This window comes from Oncorhynchus kisutch, linkage group LG1, assembly GCF_002021735.2.
Source record: "Oncorhynchus kisutch isolate 150728-3 linkage group LG1, Okis_V2, whole genome shotgun sequence".
In the NCBI taxonomy this organism is placed as follows: domain Eukaryota; kingdom Metazoa; phylum Chordata; class Actinopteri; order Salmoniformes; family Salmonidae; genus Oncorhynchus; species Oncorhynchus kisutch.
The window spans coordinates 5,563,575-5,584,680 of NC_034174.2; the positions used below are offsets into that span (position 1 = coordinate 5,563,575).

General features: G+C 45.8%; 1 protein-coding gene across 2 annotated transcripts in view; it reads right to left on the reverse strand.

Annotated features, from left to right (window-relative positions):
- The window catches only part of LOC109899960 (dystroglycan-like), an 89,796-nt gene that overhangs the window by 30,744 nt on the left and 37,946 nt on the right, over window positions 1-21,106 (reverse strand). Inside the window, exon 2 of one of the 2 annotated variants that reach the window (XM_020495635.2) lies at window positions 4,766-5,589. In XM_020495635.2, coding sequence (XP_020351224.1) covers window positions 4,766-5,173 — 408 coding nt within the window. In that variant the 5' untranslated portion in view covers window positions 5,174-5,589. Of the gene's footprint in view, window positions 1-4,765; window positions 5,590-21,106 lie in introns of those variants that run through there. The other variant, XR_004204433.1, reaches the window with a different exon arrangement.

Here is a 21,106-nt window from a genome sequence, read left to right on the forward strand (position 1 = left end):
CGTAAGGCTCTCCAGAGGGTAGTGAGGTCTGCACAACGCATCACCGGGGCAAACTACCTGCCCTCCAGGACACCTACACCACCGATGTCACAGGAAGGCCATAAAGATCATCAAGGACAACAACCACCCGAGCCACTGCCTGTTCACCCAGCTATCATCCAGAAGGCGAGGTCAGTACAGGTGCATCAAAGCTGGGACCGAGAGACTGAAAAACAGCTTCTATCTCAAGGCCATCAGACTGTTAAACAGCCATCACTAACATTGAGTGGCTGCTGCCAACACACTGTCAATGACACTGACTCAACTCCAGCCACTTTAATAATGGGAATGGATGGAAATTGATGTAAAATATATCACTAGCCACTTTAAACAATGCTACCTTATATAATGTTACATACCCTACATTATTCATCTCATATGTATACGTATATACTGTACTCTATATCATCTACTGCATCTTTATGTAATACATGTATCACTAGCCACTTTAAACTATGCCACTTTGTTTACATACTCATCTCATATGTATATACTGTACTCTATACCATCTACTGCATCTTGCCTATGCCGTTCTGTACCATCACTCATTCATATATCTTTATGTACATATTCTTTATCCCTTGTATAAGGTAGTAGTTGTGGAATTGTTAGGTTAGTTTACTCGTTGGTTATTACTGCATTGTCGGAATTAGAATCACAAGCATTTCGCTACACTCGCATTAATATCTGCTAACCATGTGTATGTGACAAATATATTTGATTTTGATTTGATTTGATTAGATAGAGGTGCATGGCCAGAAAGCTAGCTACAGTTTGTTTTCGTCCTGTATTGAACACAGATCATCCTGTCTTCAATTTTATCGATTATTTACGTAAAAAAATACCTAAAGTTGTATTACAAAAGTAGTTTGAAATGTTTTGGAAAAGTTGACAGGTAACTTTTGAGATATTTTGTCGTCACGTTGCGCAAGTTGGAACCGGTGTTCTTCAGGATCAAACACGCCAAATAAATTGACATTTTGGATATATATTGACGGAATTAATCGAACAAAAGGACCATTTGTGATGTTTATGGGACATATTGGAGTGCCAACAAAAGAAGCTCGTCAAAGGTAAGGCATTAATTATATTTTTATTTCTGTCGCACCTGCAGGGTTGAAATATGCTTTTCTCACTTTGTTTACGGAGGTGCAATCCTCAGATAATAGCATCATTTGCTTTCGCCGAAAAGCCTTTTTGAAATCTGACATGTTGGCTGGATTCACAAGTGTAGCTTTAATTTGCATGTGTGATTTAATGAAAGTATAATTTTTATAGTATATATTTGAATTTGGCGCTGGCTTTTGGCTACAGTCCCAGAGAGGTTCATTTTATTTGTTTAACACTTTTTTGGTTACTACATGATTCCATATGTGTTATTTCATAGTTTTGAGGTCTTCACTATTATTCTATAAATGTAGAATATATTTTTAAAAATAAAGAAAAACCCTGGAATGAATAGGTGTGTCTAAATCTTTTTGACTGGTACTGTGTGTAATGGGGAAAATATATGTTCTAAAAGAAGTAAAAAAGGCAAACAATATACACAATGAAACAATGCAAGAATTGGTGGGAGACAGCGGAGCCATTCTGGAGAGAGACTTGCACACATCTTCACCACAAATCAAATCAAATCAAATTTATTTATATAGCCCTTCGTACATCAGCTGATATCTCAAAGTGCTGTACAGAAACCCAGCCTAAAACCCCAAACAGCAAGCAATGCAGGTGTAGAAGCACGGTGGCTAGGAAAAACTCCCTAGAAAGGCCGGAACCTAGGAAGAAACCTAGAGAGGAACCATGTGGGGTGGCCAGTCCTCTTCTGGCTGTGCCAGGTGGAGATTATAACAGAACATGGCCAAGATGTTCAAATGTTCATAAATGACCAGCATGGTCGTATAATAATAAGGCAGAACAGAACCACACACACCTCCTCCCCTTTTTCTTGTCTCAACACTTTTACATTGTTTTCCAGATATATTATTTTTCACACAAACAGTATTTTAGATGCTTTTCTCTGACAGCGTGACTTAATAATCAACTAGGCCGATAATTGTGGGCTTCCCAAATAGGCATAGGCCTACAAGCTTGTGATTTTAAACAATCAAAACATGTTTTATTTTTTTAAAGAAGCTAATGATCCTTGATTCCTCTGTGGGTAAGTCATGCTTTCTGGTGAAGTATTTGGAATGAGATGATATATGTCTGTATAGACGGGAGTTATAATTTCCATTTACTTCCCGAATGGACCCACCACTATGTCATCTCTCTCCTGTTGGACCCACCACTATGTCATCTCTCTCGTGTTCTATTAGACCCACCACTATGTCATCTCTCTCCTGTTAGATCCCCCACTATGTCATCTCTCTCCTGTTCTATTAGACCCACCACTATGTCATCTCTCTCCTGTTCTATTAGACCCACCACTATGTCATCTCTCTCCTGTTCTATTGGACCCACAACTATGTCATCTCTCTCCTGTTGGACCCACCACTATGTCATCTCTCTCCTGTTCTATTAGACCCACCACTATGTCATCTCTCTCCTGTTCTATTGGACCCACCACTATGTCATCTCTCTCCTGTTCTATTAGACCCACCACTATGTCATCTCTCTCCTGTTCTATTGGACCCACCACTATGTCATCTCTCTCCTGTTCTATTGGATCCACCACTATGTCATCTGTCTCCTGTTCTATTGGACCCACCACTATGTCATCTCTCTCCTGTTCTATTGGATCCCCCACTATGTCATCTCTCTCCTGTTCTATTGGACCCACCACTATGTCATCTCTCTCCTGTTCTATTGGATCCCCCACTATGTCATCTCTCTCCTGTTCTATTAGACCCACCACTAAGTCATCTCTCTCCTGTTCTATTGGATCCCCCACTATGTCATCTCTCTCCTGTTCTATTAGACCCACCACTATGTCATCTCTCTCCTGTTCTATTGGACCCACCACTATGTCATCTCTCTCCTGTTCTATTGGACCCACCACTATGTCATCTCTCTCCTGTTCTATTGGACCCACCACTATGTCATCTCTCTCCTGTTCTATTAGATCCCCCACTATGTCATCTCTCTCCTGTTCTATTGGACCCACCACTATGTCATCTCTCTCCTGTTCTATTGGATCCCCCACTATGTCATCTCTCTCCTGTTCTATTAGACCCACCACTAAGTCATCTCTCTCCTGTTCTATTGGATCCCCCACTATGTCATCTCTCTCCTGTTCTATTAGACCCACCACTATGTCATCTCTCTCCTGTTCTATTGGACCCACCACTATTTCATCTCTCTCCTGTTCTATTGGACCCACCACTATGTCATCTCTCTCCTGTTCTATTGGACCCACCACTATGTCATCTCTCTCCTGTTCTATTAGATCCACCACTATGTCATCTCTCTCCTGTTCTATTGGACCCACCACTATGTCATCTCTCTCCTGTTCTATTAGACCCACCACTATGTCATCTCTCTCCTGTTCTATTAGACCCACCACTATGTCATCTCTCTCCTGTTCTATTAGACCCACCACTATGTCATCTCTCTCCTGTTATATTAGACCCACCACTATGTCATCTCTCTCCTGTTCTATTGGACCCACCACTATGTCATCTCTCTCCTGTTCTATTGGACCCACCACTATGTCATCTCTCTCCTGTTGTTAGACCCACCACTATGTCATCTCTCTCCTGTTCTATTGGACCCACCACTATGTCATCTCTCTCCTGTTGGACCCACCACTATGTCATCTCTCTCCTGTTCTATTAGACCCACCACTATGTCATCTCTCTCCTGTTCTATTGGACCCACCACTATGTCATCTCTCTCCTGTTCTATTGGATCCACCACTATGTCATCTCTCTCCTGTTCTATTGGACCCACCACTATGTCATCTCTCTCCTGTTCTATTAGACCCACCACTATGTCATCTCTCTCCTGTTCTATTGGATCCCCCACTATGTCATCTGTCTCCTGTTCTATTGGTTTTCATATCAACGTTCTTTCGTTGTCCTGAAGCCAAAGTCACATCCTAGTTGTTGCATCTTTAGTTTCCTCCTGTTTCTAAGCATCTAACAGAGATTTCCATCTCTGCCACATACTGTATATCGAACCGCTATCAGGTGGGCTGTTTAGAATGGTGTTTCCCCCAGGTGGGCTGTTTAGAATGGTGTTTCCCCCAGGTGTGCTGTTTAGAATGGTGTTTCCCCAGGTGTGCTGTTTAGAATGGTGTTTCCCCCAGGTGTGCTGTTTAGAATGGTGTTTTCCCCCAGGTGTGCTGTTTAGAATGGTGTTTCAACCCAGGTGTGCTGTTTAGAATGGTGTTTCAACCCAGGTGTGCTGTTTAGAATGGTGTTTTCCACCAGGTGTGCTGTTTAGAATGGTGTTTTCCTGCTAATTGCATTTTGGCAAATATTTGAATATGATGTTTTATTGGCTGGTTCATTAACACTTGTTCTATGATGATGCACAACCATAATGTAAATGTGATTTGTGTCATTCTGTGCAGCGTGGTGGACATGGGTTATGCACCCAATCCATATGGGGACCGGTACATTTCTTAAATGGACGTTAAATTAAAATCTTCCCAGTCACATTGTCTGGAAACCCTGAAGCACACACACACAGACACACACACAGACACAGACACACACAGACACACACACACACACACACACACACACCCTCAGGGGCCTCAGTAATGATTGATTAGGGTTCTCACCTTCACCATGTTCCTGGTATGGTCCGTCTTCACCGGAACCTTCATCTGAAACACCTGGCCAACCACAGCAGACGAGTCAGGGAATCCTGACACTCCCCTTGCTCCTACTGCAGACTGCTGTACTGCATCCGCCACCGGGTCCAAGGACTCCACCGCCTGGAAGTCTGACAGTATGGAGGAGTGCATGGAGGCCTCCAGCTCCCCGGGTCCGTCCACCATCATGTCCCCCAGCACTTCCACCTGTCCCTGGGATTGATCCAGTGGCCAGGCCCCTTGAGCCAGAGTTACCATGAGAGCCAGTAGCAGCAACACACTAGCCCTGCAACCCACAGCTAAGCTCCCCAGACCAGGCATCCACGCTCTAGCCTCCTCCTCCGCTCGACACTCTCCTCTCTGTTTATTGGGCATTCTTTGTCTTTTGTTAACTAGCTCTCACACAAAGGAGGATGTCCTCTGGAGAGGACAGCATGCAACCCAACCACACACCGACAGACACAAAGCTGATCCTACCCGACCCAACCTCCGCTTTTCTTTTCAATAGGGGCTCCTTCTCGCTCTCTCTCTCTCCCTGAGAGTCCCCTCTCCTTTGATTTCCCTCTCTCTCCTTTTCTCCTCTCCTTTCCTCTCTCCTTTTCTCCTCTCCTTTTCTCCTCTCCTTTTCTCCTCTCCTTTTCTCCTCTCCTTTCCTCTCTCCTTTTCTCCTCTCCTTTCCTCTCTCCTTTCCTCTCTCCTTTTCTCCTCTCCTTTTCTCTAGTTTCCCTTGTTCCTTTGTCAGAGGCTCTTCAGTGGTTCGTAGATCCCATTGTTAACCGAGCATTTGAGACCTGTAGAAAGAGAAGAAACAGGGATTCATTAAGACATGCTTTAAATACCAGGCGGAGTTTTAAAACTGCTAGACAGGTTCAATATTTAACCTCAACTTTAAACACCTCGGAGTTCATTCTCTCTCTATCACCTTAAGAGTTAGGTTAATTATCTGTAGTCTACACAAATCCCATTGTCAATAACATTCGAGGCAACAATGTGCATGCTTCCTATCGTTATGTAGCTATAGCAACATAATCCCATGTGTGTAGCTATAGCAACATAATCCCAGGTGTGTAGCTATAGCAACATATTCTCCGGAGTGTAGCTATAGCAACATAATCCCAGGTTTGGTGCTATAGCAACATAATCCCAGGTGTGTAGCTATAGCAACATAAACCTAGGTGTGTAGCTATAGCAACATAAACCCAGGTGTGTAGCTATAGCAACATAATCCCAGGTGTGTAGCTATAGCAACATAATCCCAGGTGTGTAGCTATAGCAACATAAACCCAGGTGTGTAGCTATAGCAACATAATCCCAGGTGTGTAGCTATAGCAACATAAACCCAGGTGTGTAGCTATAGCAACATAATCAGACTAACATTGAAACTGAAAGAAACAACTTTCAACTGAAGGAGGAGAGGAGGGGGGGGGGGGGTAGAAGGAGACGAAAACACATCTCTCTCTAGTTCTGTCTATACCTGATTCTAACATGTAGCCTTTGTTGTGATCTTTAAAAAATATATCTGATAATTAGACGATTAAGACACATTGTGATCTGATTGTGGTCAGATCTTATAAGTGTAAACAGACAAGATCGGGTCAAGATTAGGGCAAAAGGGTGCATGTTAACGGAAGATATAAACAGGGCTTCTGTCTCCCTCTGTCTCTCTTTCGCTGTCTGTCTTTCCCTCTCTCTCTCTCTCTCTCCCTCTTCCTTCTCTCTCTCTCTCTCTCTCTCCCTCTTCCTTCTCTCTCTCTCTCCCTCTTCCTTCTCTCTCTCTCTCTCTCTCTCCCTCTTCCTTCCTTCTCTCTCTCTCTCTCTCTCCCTCTCTCCCTCTTCCTTCCTTCTCTCTCTCTCTCTCTCTCCCTCCCTCTTCCTTCTCTCTCTCTCTCTCTCTCTCTCTCTCCCCCTCTTCCTTCTCTCTCTATCTCTCTCTCTCTCTCTCTCTCTCTCCCTCTTCCTTCCTTCCTTCTCTCTCTCTCTCTCCCTCCCACGCTGTCTCTCCATCATTCCCCCTGTCTTTGCCTCTGTGTCTCGCTCTGTGAATTCCCCAAGTCATTAGAACAGCCCTGTCTTCCCCTCTAAAGGCAGAAAGACCTCCCTCCCATTGACTAGTGAAACATGGTAAAACAGGGGTCACCTTACAATACCAGGCCAGCTCAACTGAAGCTTTTCTTGGAAGTGCTGAGATGAATGCATGACTTTTCCTTTGTATCGGCCTGGTTGGTGAGCTCAACTCAGGGCTGTTATTCATACATGTCTTTCATGAGGGGGAGGGGGGAGAGAAAGAGAAAGGGATGGAGCAACAGAGGAGAAGCTGCCTAAAATGGTGTGTGTGTGTGTGTCTAGAGTAGGTGGGGCAGCTCCACATATCTATACAACACACAGCTGATTTCCCTGGAGGGCTCAGCACCTCTCTACTGGGAGCTCAGGGAAACAACTGAACCAGAGAGGTGGGAGAGGGAAGAACACGTGTGAGAGAGTTGGAAGGAGAGCGAGAGAGAGAGGTTGGGAGAGAGTTGGAAGGAGAGCGAGAGAGAGGTGGGAGAGGAAAGAACACGTGTGAGAGAGTTGGAAGGAGAGCGAGAGAGAGAGGTTGGGAGAGAGTTGGAAGGAGAGCGAGAGAGAGAGGTTAGGAGAGATTTGGAAGGAGAGCGAGAGAGAGAGGTTAGGAGAGATTTGGAAGGAGAGCGAGAGAGAGGTGGGAGAGTTGGAAGGAGAGTGAGAGAGAGGTTGGGAGAGATTTGGAAGGAGAGCGAGAGAGAGAGGTTAGGAGAGATTTGGAAGGAGAGCGAGAGAGAGGTGGGAGAGTTGGAAGGAGAGTGTGAGAGAGGTTGGGAGAGAGTTGGAAGGAGAGTGAGAGAGAGGTTGGGAGAGATTTGGAAGGAGAGCGAGAGAGAGAGGTTAGGAGAGATTTGGAAGGAGAGCGAGAGAGAGAGGTGGGAGAGGAAAGAACACGTGTGAGAGAGTTGGAAGGAGAGCGAGAGAGAGAGGTTAGGAGAGATTTGGAAGGAGAGCGAGAGAGAGAGGTTAGGAGAGATTTGGAAGGAGAGCGAGAGAGAGGTGGGAGAGTTGGAAGGAGAGTGAGAGAGAGGTTGGGAGAGATTTGGAAGGAGAGCGAGAGAGAGAGGTTAGGAGAGATTTGGAAGGAGAGCGAGAGAGAGGTGGGAGAGTTGGAAGGAGAGTGAGAGAGAGGTTGGGAGAGAGTTGGAAGGAGAGTGAGAGAGAGGTTGGGAGAGATTTGGAAGGAGAGCGAGAGAGAGAGGTTAGGAGAGATTTGGAAGGAGAGCGAGAGAGAGGTGGGAGAGATTTGGAAGGCGAGAGAGAGAGAGGTGGGAGAGATTTGGAAGGCGAGAGAGAGAGAGGTGGGAGAGATTTGGAAGGTGAGAGAGAGAGAGGTGGGAGAGATTTGGAATGCGAGAGAGAGAGAGGTGGGAGAGATTTGGAATGCGAGAGAGAGGTGAGAAGGAGAAGAAAGGAGAGAGAGATGAGAGGAACACAAGAGAGCATTGGGAGAGGGAGAAGATGATAAAAACACAAGAGAGCATTGGGAAAGGGCAAGGCAGAAGTGGGAGAAACAAGAGAAGAGGAGAAAGGAGAGAGGTGAGCGAGAGGGACCTAGTCACATACGCTTATGTATTGATTATTCCCCAGAAGAGAGGAGAATGTAACTCAGCCTAAACAACAACTCAAGGGTTCCTAAATCCACCAGAATACCATGTTGTTTCCTAAGCTCTGCTTGGTCCTGTCATTTACTGTACAAGTTCTGAATTAATCAACAGAATGCAAAAGATTCCATTTGAAAATGTTCAAGTTAAACAACAGTGCAGAATCGAAGAAAATACCAACTAAAAACATGTCGTTTTTTGGGGGCAGAAAGTGACAGATATGAGGCCTAATGCATAAGATGTATTATCATAGAAAACAACAACAAGCAGTAGTCTGTTTTGTGAACACAATCACTGAAAACTGCAGTGAAACCTTCAGGCCACTCCCTACTCCATCAGGCCACTCCCTAGGTGAGTGAAAGCCACACAGGATTCCAGAATCAGAATCCCTGAAATCATATCATCCGTCATTGTTGATAACAGGTAAGCTACTGTGTCCACAAAAGGTACAGACCCTTGCTCCTCCTTCAGAAACTCCCTCTATTATTCAGCCTGAACAATATGCCTGATGGAACAGAGAGTGGCCTGATGGAGTAGGGAGTGGCCTGATGGAGTAGGGAGTGGCCTGATGGAACAGAGAGTGGCCTGATGGAGTAGGGAGTGGCCTGATGGAGTAGGGAGTGGCCTGATGGAACAGAGAGTGGCCTGATGCACCAGGGAGTGGCCTGATGGAGTAGGGAGTGGCCTGATGGAGTGTCCTGTTTCTCCACCATACCTGGGAAGTGGCCTGATGGAGTAGGGAGTGGCCTGATGGAGTAGGGAGTGGCCTGATGCACCAGGGAGTGGCCTGATGGAGTAGGGAGTGGCCTGATGGAGTAGGGAGTGGCCTGATGCACCAGGAAGTGGCCTGATGGAGTAGGGAGTGGCCTGATGGAGTGGCCTGTTTCTCCACCATACCTGGGAAAGTGGCCTGATGGAGTAGGGAGTGGCCTGATGGAGTAGGGAGTGGCCTGATGGAGTGGCATGTTTCTCAACCATACCTGGGAAAGTGGCCTGATGGAGTGGCCTGTTTCTCCACCATACCTGGCAGAGTGGCATGATGCACCAGGGCGGACCAGGGAGTGCCCTGATGGACTGGCCTGGCGGAGTGCCCTGGTGGACTGGCCTGGCGGAGTGGCCTGATGGACTGGCCTGGCAGAGTGGCCTGATGGACTGGCCTGGCAGAGTGGCCTGATGGACTGGCCTGGCAGAGTGGCCTGATGGACTGGCCTGGCAGAGTGGCCTGGCAGTATTAAAGAATTTCAGATCTGCTTCCCAAATGGCACCCTAGTCCCTATATAGTGCACTACGTAGGGTGCCTTTAGGGATTAAAGCCAGAACTGTCTCCTCTCTGGTAGTCTAGCAGATTGATAAAGAGCTCCTTTCAGCACTCAGAGAAGTGAAGGGGGCTATTCAGAGGGTAAAACGTCCGTCTTCACATAGCTGCATTCCACTCTTGATCAACCGACCCTTCACCTGTCACCCCGGTACAAGGAGAGACCTGAGACTGGGTAGTGTAACCCGGCAGACCGTCAGACAGGCATCGACGATCACCCACCCCCCAAAAACTGATTCGGAGTCCGCAGTACGTCCCAAATGCCACCCTATTCTCTATGTAGTGCACTAGTTTTGATTAGGGTCCAAAGGGCTTTGGATGTAGGGGATAGGAAAATAGGGTACCGTTTGGTACGCACACAGAGCTGGAGCCTGAACCTGAGCTGGCTGTGAGCTCTGGGCCGTGGAATGGACTTTGGCTTCCTGAGAGCCTTCTCAAGTAAAAAAAAAAAATAGATGTTTCATCAAAAGGGGGCAAGATCAGAGGGTCTACAGGCACACAGACCTGGGCTCTGGCAGTACCATCCACACTGACTGACTGGGCCTTTGTGAAGGAGAGAGACCGAGAGACAGACCGAGACGAGAGACCGAGAGAGACAGAGACCGAGAGACAGAGAGAGACCGAGAGACAGAGAGAGACCGAGACAGACAGACAGAGACCCAGACAGACAGAGACCCAGACAGACAGACAGACGAGACAGACAGACCCCGAGACCGAGACAGACAGAAACCGAGACCGACAGACAGACAGACACCGAGACAGACAGACACCGAGACAGACAGACACCGAGACAGACAGACACCGAGACCGACAGACAAACAGACACCGAGACAGACCGAGACCCAGAGACCCAGAGACAGACTGACAGAGAGACACAGAGACCCAGAAACACAGAGACACAGAGACACAGAGACACAGAGACACAGACAGACTGACAGAGAGAGATTCCAGTTTTGATGGCTGATACAGTCCACTGCCCAAAGCTCAGAGATTAAGATTTAAATAGAGGTGGGTGGCGAGGAGTGGTGTGTGTATGTAGATGCCTGGAAGGTGGAATGAAAGGTGAGTGGGAGAGGTGAGGAGTGGACTGGTCTGAAAGACAAACTGCCTGAACCAGGTCACAACATGGAGGGGTGACAGATAGTTCCCAGTCTGAACCAAGTCACAACATGGAGGGGTGACAGGTAGTTCCCAGTCTGAACCAAGTCACAACATGGAGGTGTGACAGATAGTTCCCAGTCTGAACCAGGTCACAACATGGAGGGGTGACAGGCAGTTCCCAGTCTGAACCAGGTCACAACATGGAGGGGTGACAGGTAGTTCCCAGTCTGAACCAAGTCACAACATGGAGGTGTGACAGATAGTTCCCAGTCTGAACCAAGTCACAACATTGAGGGGTGACCGGTAGTTCCCAGTCTGAACCAAATCACAACATGGAGGTGTGACAGATAGTTCCCAGTCTGAACCAGGTCACAACATGGAGGGGTGACAGGCAGTTCCCAGTCTGAACCAGGTCACAACATGGAGGTGTGACAGATAGTTCCCAGTCTGAACACAACATGGAGGGGTGACAGACAGTTCCTGGAGGCGCCATGGTAACACCTTTGTCCAGCGTGGAATGAGGCCGGGGGACTAACTGTGGCTTTAGAATAGAAGGGACAGACAGGCTTTAGAATGACTAAAATGACTCATGTCCACTCCAGAATATTCTAACGACTTATTCTAGCCACTCTGAATGTTTTAAAGACACATTCTAGCCACTCTGAATGTTCTGACAACACATTCTAGCCACTCTGAATGTTCTAACGACACATTCTAGCCACTCTGAAAGTTCTAACGACACATTCTAGCCACTCTGAATGTTCTAACGACACATTCTAGCCACTCTGAATGTTCTAACGACACATTCTAGCCACTCTGAATGTTCTAACGACACATTCTAGCCACTCTGAATGTTCTAACGACACATTCTAGCCACTCTGAAAGTTCTAACGACACATTCTAGCCACTCTGAATGTTCTAACGACACATTCTAGCCACTCTGAATGTTCTAACGACACATTCTAGCCACTCTGAATGTTCTAACGACACATTCTAGCCACTCTGAATGTTCTAACGACACATTCTAGCCACTCTGAATGTTCTAACGACACATTCTAGCCACTCTGAATGTTCTAACGACACATTCTAGCCACTCTGAATGTTCTAACGACACATTCTAGCCACTCTGAATGTTCTAACGACACATTCTAGCCACTCTGAATGTTCTAACGACACTGAATGTTCTAACGACACATTCTAGCCACTCTGAATGTTCTGACAACACATTCTAGCCACTCTGAATTGAAGTTACAGTGCATTCGGAAATTATTCAAAACCCTGGACTTTTTACACATTTTAGTAACATTACAGCCTTATTCTAAAATTCTAAAATCTAAAATTTTCCCCATCAATTTACACACAATAACCCATAATGACAAAGCAAAAACAGTTTGTGACGTTTTTGCTAATTTATGAAAAAAATATACATATATGACATTTACATAAGTATTCAGACCCTTTACTCAGTACTTTGTTGAAGCACCTTTGGCAGCGATTACAGCCTCAAGCCTCCTTGGGCATGATGCTACAAGCTTGGCACACCTGTATTTGGGGAGTTTCTCCCATTCTTCTCTGCAGATCCTCTCCAGCTCCGTCAGGTTGGATGGGGAGCGTCGCTGCACAACTATTTTCAGGTCTCTCCAGAGATATTCGATCATCATCAATTCCAGGCTCTGGCTGGGCCACTCAACGACATTCAAAGACATGTCCCAAAGCTACTCCTGTGTCGCCTTGGCTGTATGCTTAGGGTCGTTGTCCTAATGGAAGGTGAACCTTCTCCCCAGTCTGTGGTCCTGAGCACTCTGGTGCAGATTTTCATCAAGAATTTCTCTGTACTCCGTTCATCTTTCCCTTGATCCTGACTAGTCTCCCAGTCCCTGCCGCTCGGTCCATTCTCTCCATCATTTAGTCCATCGCTGACCCGATACGATGGAGGATGGCCGTATGATGGAGGACGCGCTCCTCCATAGATGGAAGGGGGGTTGCCGCTGCTCGTATTGACTCCATGTTGGGTGCAGGCTTCTGTTACGACTTCTAGGATGCACCTGAGCTCAATTTCGAGTTTCAATAGGGTCTGAATACTTACGGAAATAATGTATTTAATAATGTATGTAGTTTATACATTTGCAAACATTTCGACAAACTTGTTTTTGCATTACTATTAGTGTGTGTAGATTTATGAGAAGGAAAAGAAATACAATTTAATTCGTTTCAGAATATGTCTAACGAAACAAAATGTGGAAAATTGAAAAGGGTATTTTCCGAATACACTGTATTTAATTCAGATAATTTTTTGTCAACAAGGCAGGTCCTACAGGTCCTAGTTTCTACCCTCTTAACAGCACTGTCAACAAGGCAGGTCCTACAGGCCCTAGTTTCTACCCTCTTAACAGCACTGTCAACTAGGCAGGTCCTACAGGTCCCAGTTTCTACCCTCTTAACAGCACTGTCAACTAGGCAGGTCCTACAGGTCCTAGTTTCTACCCTCTTAACAGCACTGTCAACTAGGCAGGTCCTACAGGTCCTAGTTTCTACCCTCTTAACAGCACTGTCAACTAGGCAGGTCCTACAGGTCCTAGTTTCTACCCTCTTAACAGCACTGTCAACTAGGCAGGTCCAAGTTTCTACCCTCTTAACAGCACTGTCAACAAGGCAGGTCCTACAGGTCCTAGTTTCTACCCTCTTAACAGCACTGTCAACTAGGCAGGTCCTACAGGACCTAGTTTCTACCCTCTTAACAGCACTGTCAACAAGGCAGGTCCTACAGGTCCTAGTTTCTACCCTCTTAACAGCACTGTCAACAAGGCAGGTCCTACAGGTCCCAGTTTCTACCCTCTTAACAGCACTGTCAACAAGGCAGGTCCTAGTTTCTACCCTCTTAACAGCACTGTCAACAAGGCAGGTCCTACAGGTCCTAGTTTCTACCCTCTTAACAGCACTGTCAACTAGGCAGGTCCTACAGGTCCTAGTTTCTACCCTCTTAACAGCACTGTCAACTAGGCAGGTCCTACAGGTCCTAGTTTCTACCCTCTTAACAGCACTGTCAACTAGGCAGGTCCTACAGGTCCTAGTTTCTACCCTCTTAACAGCACTGTCAACAAGGCAGGTCCTACAGGTCCTAGTTTCTACCCTCTTAACAGCACTGTCAACTAGGCAGGTCCAAGTTTCTACCCTCTTAACAGCACTGTCAACAAGGCAGGTCCTACAGGTCCTAGTTTCTACCCTCTTAACAGCACTGTCAACTAGGCAGGTCCTACAGGACCTAGTTTCTACCCTCTTAACAGCACTGTCAACAAGGCAGGTCCTACAGGTCCTAGTTTCTACCCTCTTAACAGCACTGTCAACAAGGCAGGTCCTACAGGTCCCAGTTTCTACCCTCTTAACAGCACTGTCAACAAGGCAGGTCCTAGTTTCTACCCTCTTAACAGCACTGTCAACAAGGCAGGTCCTACAGGTCCTAGTTTCTACAATCTTAACAGCACTGTCAACTAGGCAGGTCCTACAGGCCCTAGTTTCTACCCTCTTAACAGCACTGTCAACAAGGCAGGTCCTACAGGCCCTAGTTTCTACCCTCTTAACAGCACTGTCAACTAGGCAGGTCCTACAGGTCCTAGTTTCTACCCTCTTAACAGCACTGTCAACAAGGCAGGTCCTACAGGCCCTAGTTTCTACCCTCTTAACAGCACTGTCAACTAGGCAGGTCCTACAGGTCCTAGTTTCTACCTTCATAACAGCACTGTCAACAAGGCAGGTCCTACAGGCCCTAGTTTCTACCCTCTTAACAGCACGCTCAACTAGGCAGGTCCTACAGGTCCTAGTTTCTACCCTCTTAACAGCACTGTCAACAAGGCAGGTCCTACAGGCCCTAGTTTCTACCCTCTTAACAGCACTGTCAACTAGGCAGGTCCTACAGGTCCTAGTTTTGTCACACCTGGACTACTGTCGTGTGGTCAGGTTCCACAAAGAAGGACTTAGGGAAATTGCAATTGGCTCAGAACAGGGCAACACAATTGGCCCTTGGATGTACACAGAGAGCAAACATTAATATGCATGTCAATCTCTTCTGGCTCAAAGTGGAGGAGAGATTGACTTCATCACTACTTGTATTTGTGAAAGGTATTGAAGTGTTGAATGCACCGAGCTGTCTGTTTAAACTACTGGCACACAGCTCAGACACCCATGTATACCCCACAAGACATGCCACCAGAGGTCTGTTTAAACTACTAACACACAGCTCAGACACCCATGTATACCCCACAAGACATGCCACCAGAGGTCTGTTTAAACTACTAACACACAGCTCAGACACCCATGTATACCCCACAAGTCATGCCACCAGAGGTCTCTTCACAATCCCCAAATCCCGAACAGACTATGGGAGGTGCACGGTACTACATAGAGCCATGACTACATGGAACTCTATTCCACATCAGGTAACTGATGCAGCAGTAGAATCAGATTTAAAAAACAGATCAAAATACACCTTATGGAACCACGTGAACTGTGGAGACACACACACACACACACAACGTTCACATGGGTTTTGTGTTGTAGATGTGGAGGAGGGGCCTGAGGGCACACACATAGAAGTTGTGAATTCTGTAATGAAAGTATTGTAAAGTTTTAAAACTGTATAAACTGCCTTAATTTTGCTGGACCCCATGAAGAGTAGCTGCTGCCTTGTCAGGAACTAATGGGGATCCATAATAAACCCCAGGAAGAGAAGCTGCTGCCTTGGCAGGAACTAATGGGATCCATAATAAACCCCAGGAAGAGTAGCTGTTGCCTTGTCAGGAACTAATGGGGATCCATAATAAACCCCAGGAAGAGTAGCTGTTGCCATTGGCAGGAACTAATGGGGATCCATAATAAACCCCAGGAAGAGTAGCTGTTGCCATTGGCAGGAAGTAATGGGATCCATAATAAACCCCAGGAAGGGTAGTTGTTGCCTTGGCAGGAACTAATGGGGATCCATAATAAACCCCAGGAAGAGTAGCTGCTGCCTTGGCAGGAACTAATGGGGATCCATAATAAACCCCAGGAAGAGTAGCTGTTGCCATTGGCAGGAACTAATGGGGATCCATAATAAACCCCAGGAAGAGTAGCTGTTGCCATTGGCAGTAACTAATGGGGATCCATAATAAACCCCAGGAAGAATAGCTGTTGCCATTGGCAGGAACTAATGGGGATCCATAATAAACCCCAGGAAGAGTAGCTGCTGCCTTGGCAGGAACTAATGGGGATCCATAATAAACCCCAGGAAGAGTAGCTGCTGCCTTGGCAGGAACTAATGGGGATCCATAATAAACCCCAGGAAGAGTAGCTGTTGCCATTGGCAGGAACTAATGGGGATCCATAATAAACCCCAGGAAGAGTAGCTGTTGCCATTGGCAGGAACTAATGGGGATCCATAATAAACCCCAGGAAGAGTAGCTGCTGCCTTGTCAGGAACTAATGGGATCCATAATAAACCCCAGGAAGAGTAGCTGCTGCCTTGGCAGGAACTAATGGGGATCCATAATAAACCCCAGGAAGAGTAGCTGTTGCCTTTGGCAGGAACTAATGGGGATCCATAATAAACCCCAGGAAGGGTAGCTGTTGCCATTGGCAGGAACTAATGGGGATCCATAATAAACCCCAGGAAGAGTAGCTGTTGCCATTGGCAGGAACTAATGGGGATCCATAATAAACCCCAGGAAGGGTAGTTGTTGCCATTGGCAGGAACTAATGGGGATCCATAATAAACCCCAGGAAGGGTAGTTGTTGCCATTGGCAGGAACTAATGGGGATCCATAATAAACCCCAGGAAGAGTAGCTGTTGCCATTGGCAGGAACTAATGGGGATCCATACTAAACCCCAGGAAGAGTAGCTGTTGCCATTGGCAGGAACTAATGGGGATCCATAATAAACCCCAGGAAGAGTAGCTGCTGCCTTGGCAGGAACTAATGGGGATCCATAATAAACCCCAGGAAGAGTAGCTGCTGCCTTGGCAGGAACTAATGGGGATCCATAATAAACCCCAGGAAGAGTAGCTGTTGCCATTGGCAGGAACTAATGGGGATCCATAATAAACCCCAGGAAGAGTAGCTGTTGCCATTGGCAGGAACTAATGGGGATCCATAATAAACCCCAGGAAGAGTAGCTGCTGCCTTGGCAGGAACTAATGGGGATCAATAATAAACCCCAGGAAGAGTAGCTGCTGCCTTGGCAGGAACTAATGGGGATCCATAATAAACCCCAGGAAGAGTAGCTGCTGCCTTGGCAGGAACTAATGGGGATCCATAATAAACCCCAGGAAGAGTAGCTGCTGCCTTGGCAGGAACTAATGGGGATCAATAATAAACCCCAGGAAGAGTAGCTGCTGCCTTGGCAGGAACTAATGGGATCCATAATAAACCCCAGGAAGAGTAGCTGCTGCCTTGGCAGGAACTAATGGGGATCCATAATAAACCCCAGGAAGAGTAGCTGCTGCCTTGGCAGGAACTAATGGGGATCCATAATAAACCCCAGGAAGAGTAGCTGCTGCCTTGGCAGGAACTAATGGGGATCCATAATAAACCCCAGGAAGAGAAGCTGTTGCCATTGGCAGGAACTAATGGGGATCCATAATAAACCCCAGGAAGAGTAGCTGTTGCCATTGGCAGGAACTAATGGGGATCCATAATAAACCCCAGGAAGAGTAGCTGTTGCCATTGGCAGGAACTAATGGGGATCCGTAACAAACCCCAGGAAGAGTAGCTGCTGCCTTGACAGGAACTAATGGGGATCTATAATAAACCCCAGGAAGAGTAGCTGCTGCCTTGGCAGGAACTGATGGGGATCCATAATAAACCCCAGGAAGAGTAGCTGCTGCCTTGACAGGAACTAATGGGGATCCATAATAAACCCCAGGAAGAGAAGCTGCTGCCTTGTCAGGAACTAATGGGGATCCATAATAAACCCCAGGAAGAGTAGCTGCTGCCTTGGCAGGAACTAATGGGGATCCAAAATAAACCCCAGGAAGAGTAGCTGCTGCCTTGGCAGGAACTAATGGGGATCCATAATAAACCCCAGGAAGAGAAGCTGCTGCCTTGTCAGGAACTAATGGGGATCCATAATAAACCCCAGGAAGAGTAGCTGCTGCCTTGACAGGAACTAATGGGGATCCATAATAAACCCCAGGAAGAGTAGCTGCTGCCTTGACAGGAACTAATGGGGATCCATAATAAACCCCAGGAAGAGTAGCTGCTGCCTTGACAGGAACTAATGGGGATCCATAATAAACCCCAGGAAGAGTAGCTGCTGCCTTGACAGGAACTAATGGGGATCCATAATAAATCCCAGGAAGAGTAGCTGCTGCCTTGGCAGGAACTAATGGGGATCCACGTTTTCTGGAGACTTGTGGGAGGAGTGCTGATGGCGTTTCCCACTGTATGCCCTTTCCCTGATTGGTCCAGAATGAGGAGAAATCCGCACATCCCTGTGCCTGTTTGGTCCAGAATGAGGAGAAATCCACTTCTACACCTGCATTGCTTGCTGTTTTGGGGTTTTCGGCTGGGTTTCTGTACAGCACTTTGAGATATCAGCTGATGTAAGAAGGGCTATATAAATAACATTTGATTTGAAGTGTCAAGTGTAGGACATGACCTTAGAGACCCAGAAAGTCTCAGTGTTGTAATCAAAGGTGATTCTAACATGTATTGACTCAGAGCGTTGAATACTTCTCTAATCAAGATTTAATTCCAAAAATATGTAACATCTTTCTTCCACTGACAGAGTATTTTGTGTAGATTGTTAACAGAAAATTACAATTAAATCCATTATATTCCCACTTTGTAACACAACAAAATGTATAAAATGTCAAGGGTCAACTTTCTGAAGGCGCTGTAGAGAGTTCTGTTGATCTGTTCTAGTGCAGGTCTATGCAGGGGCATTTGGTTTGCCTGGCCTGGATTGTAATGCATTGTCATCATGCCTATGACCCGTGACTGAAAGGTCATCCTGCTTGAGTTTAGTTTATTTAGATACCCATTAGTCCATCAGGGAACTTCCTGGGTTCCTATTCCTGGGTTCCTGCTCTATACAGAGATTCCACAGATAATCATGGATTCTAATTTCCAGACTAGACCATCAACACTTCCAGAATAACTCATGTCATGCTCAGGGTATTTATACACTGGGAGAAATGTATTCTACTTTGAAAAATGGAAACACAGCATCATAATGTTATGTTAGTGTAATGTGTTCTCCTGTGTGACTAGAATTTGTTTGATCTGTGTGTATTATTTTGTAATTGTACGTATTACTGCGCACCGTTGGAGCTCAGAACATAAGCATTTTACTAAACCTGTGATAACATCTGCAAAATATGTGTATGCTGAGACCAATAAAATTAGATTTGATACTGAATAAATATAAACAGTAGGGCAAAAAACGTATTTAGTCAGCCACCAAATGTGCAAGTTCTCCCACTTAAAAAGATGAGAGAGGCCTGTAATTTTCATCATAGGTACACTTCAACTATGACATACAAAATGAGAAAAAAAATCCAGAAAATCACATTGTAGGATTTTTAATGAATTTATTTGGAAATTATGGTGGAAAGCAAGTATTTGGTCAATAACAAAAGTTTATCTCAATACTTTGTTATATACCCTTTGTTGGCAATGACAGAGGTCAAACGTTTTCTGTAAGTCTTCACAAGGTTTTCACACACTGTTGCTGGTATTTTGGCCCATTCCTCCATGCAGATCTCCTCTAGAGCAGTGATGTTTTGGGGCTGTTGGGGCAACACAGACTTTCAACTCCCTCCAAAGATTTTCTATGGGGTTGAGATCTGGAGACTGGCTAGGCCAATCCAGGACCTTGAAATGCTTCTTACGAAGCCACTCCTTCGTTGCCCAGGCGGTGTGTTTGGGATCATTGTCATGCTGAAAGACCCAGCCACGTTTCATTTTCAATGCCCTTGCTGATGGAAGGAGGTTTTCACTCAAAATCTCACGATACATGGCCCCATTCATTCTTTCCTTTACAGGGATCAGTCGTCCTGGTCCCTTTGCAGAAAAACAACCCCAAACTCAGCATTCTGTCCTCAAAACACAACGAGTTGAGTTTTTACCAAAAAGTTATATTTTGGTTTCATCTGACCATATGACATTCTCCCAATCTTCTTCTGGATCATTCAAATGCTCTTCATTCAAATGCAAACTTCAGACGGGCCTGGACATGTACTGGCTTAAGCAGGGGGACACGTCTGGCACTGCAGGATTTGAGTCCCTGGCGGCATAGTGTGTTACTGATGGTAGGCTTTGTTACTTTGGTCCCAGCTCTCTGCAGGTCATTCACTAGGTCCCCCCATGTGATTCTGGGATTTTTGCTCACCGTTCTTGTGATCATTTTGACCCCACGGGGTGAGATCTTGCGTGGAGCCCCAGATCGAGGGAGATTATCAGTGGTCTTGTATGTCTTCCATTTCCTAATAATTGCTCCCACAGTTGATTTCTTCAAACCAAGCTGCTTACCTATTGCAGATTCAGTCTTCCCAGCCTGGTGCAGGTCTACGATTTTGTTTCTGGTGTCCTTTGACAGCTCTTTGGTCTTGGCCATAGTGGAGTTTGGAGTGTGACTGTTTGTTGTTGTGGACAGGTGTCTTTTATACTGATAACAAGTTCAAACAGGTGCCATTAATACAGGTAACGAGTGGAGGACAGAGGAGCCTCTTAAAGAAGAAGTCACAGGTCTGTGAGAGCCAGAAATCTTGCTTGTTTGTAGGTGATCAAATACTTATTTTCCACCATAATTTGCTAATAAATTCACAAAAAATCGAATTTTGTCTGTCATAGTTGAAGTGTACCTATGATGAAAATCACAGGCCTCTCTGAGCTTTTTAAGTGGGAGAACTTGCACAATTGGTGGCTGACTAAATACTTTTTTGCCCCACTGTATATATATATATATATAAACAGCATGGTGTTTAAAGTTATGGTGTATTTTTATTGCATAATTAAGAGTTCAAATGAATATTTAGGGTGAAACAATGATACACGGGATCATTACGCTGGGCTAAGTTGGTATAATAAAGGTAAGGACTAAATGTAATATCGGTCCATTTAAAGCTACAGGGACCCAGAGGCTCATCCTTCAGCTGCTCAAGAAAACAAGTGGGCCCCATTTTGTTTGTCTGTTTTTCAAATCCCAGGATGTAGCTTAGCTTTATAAACAAAGCATTCCTGTCCTGACAGACAACA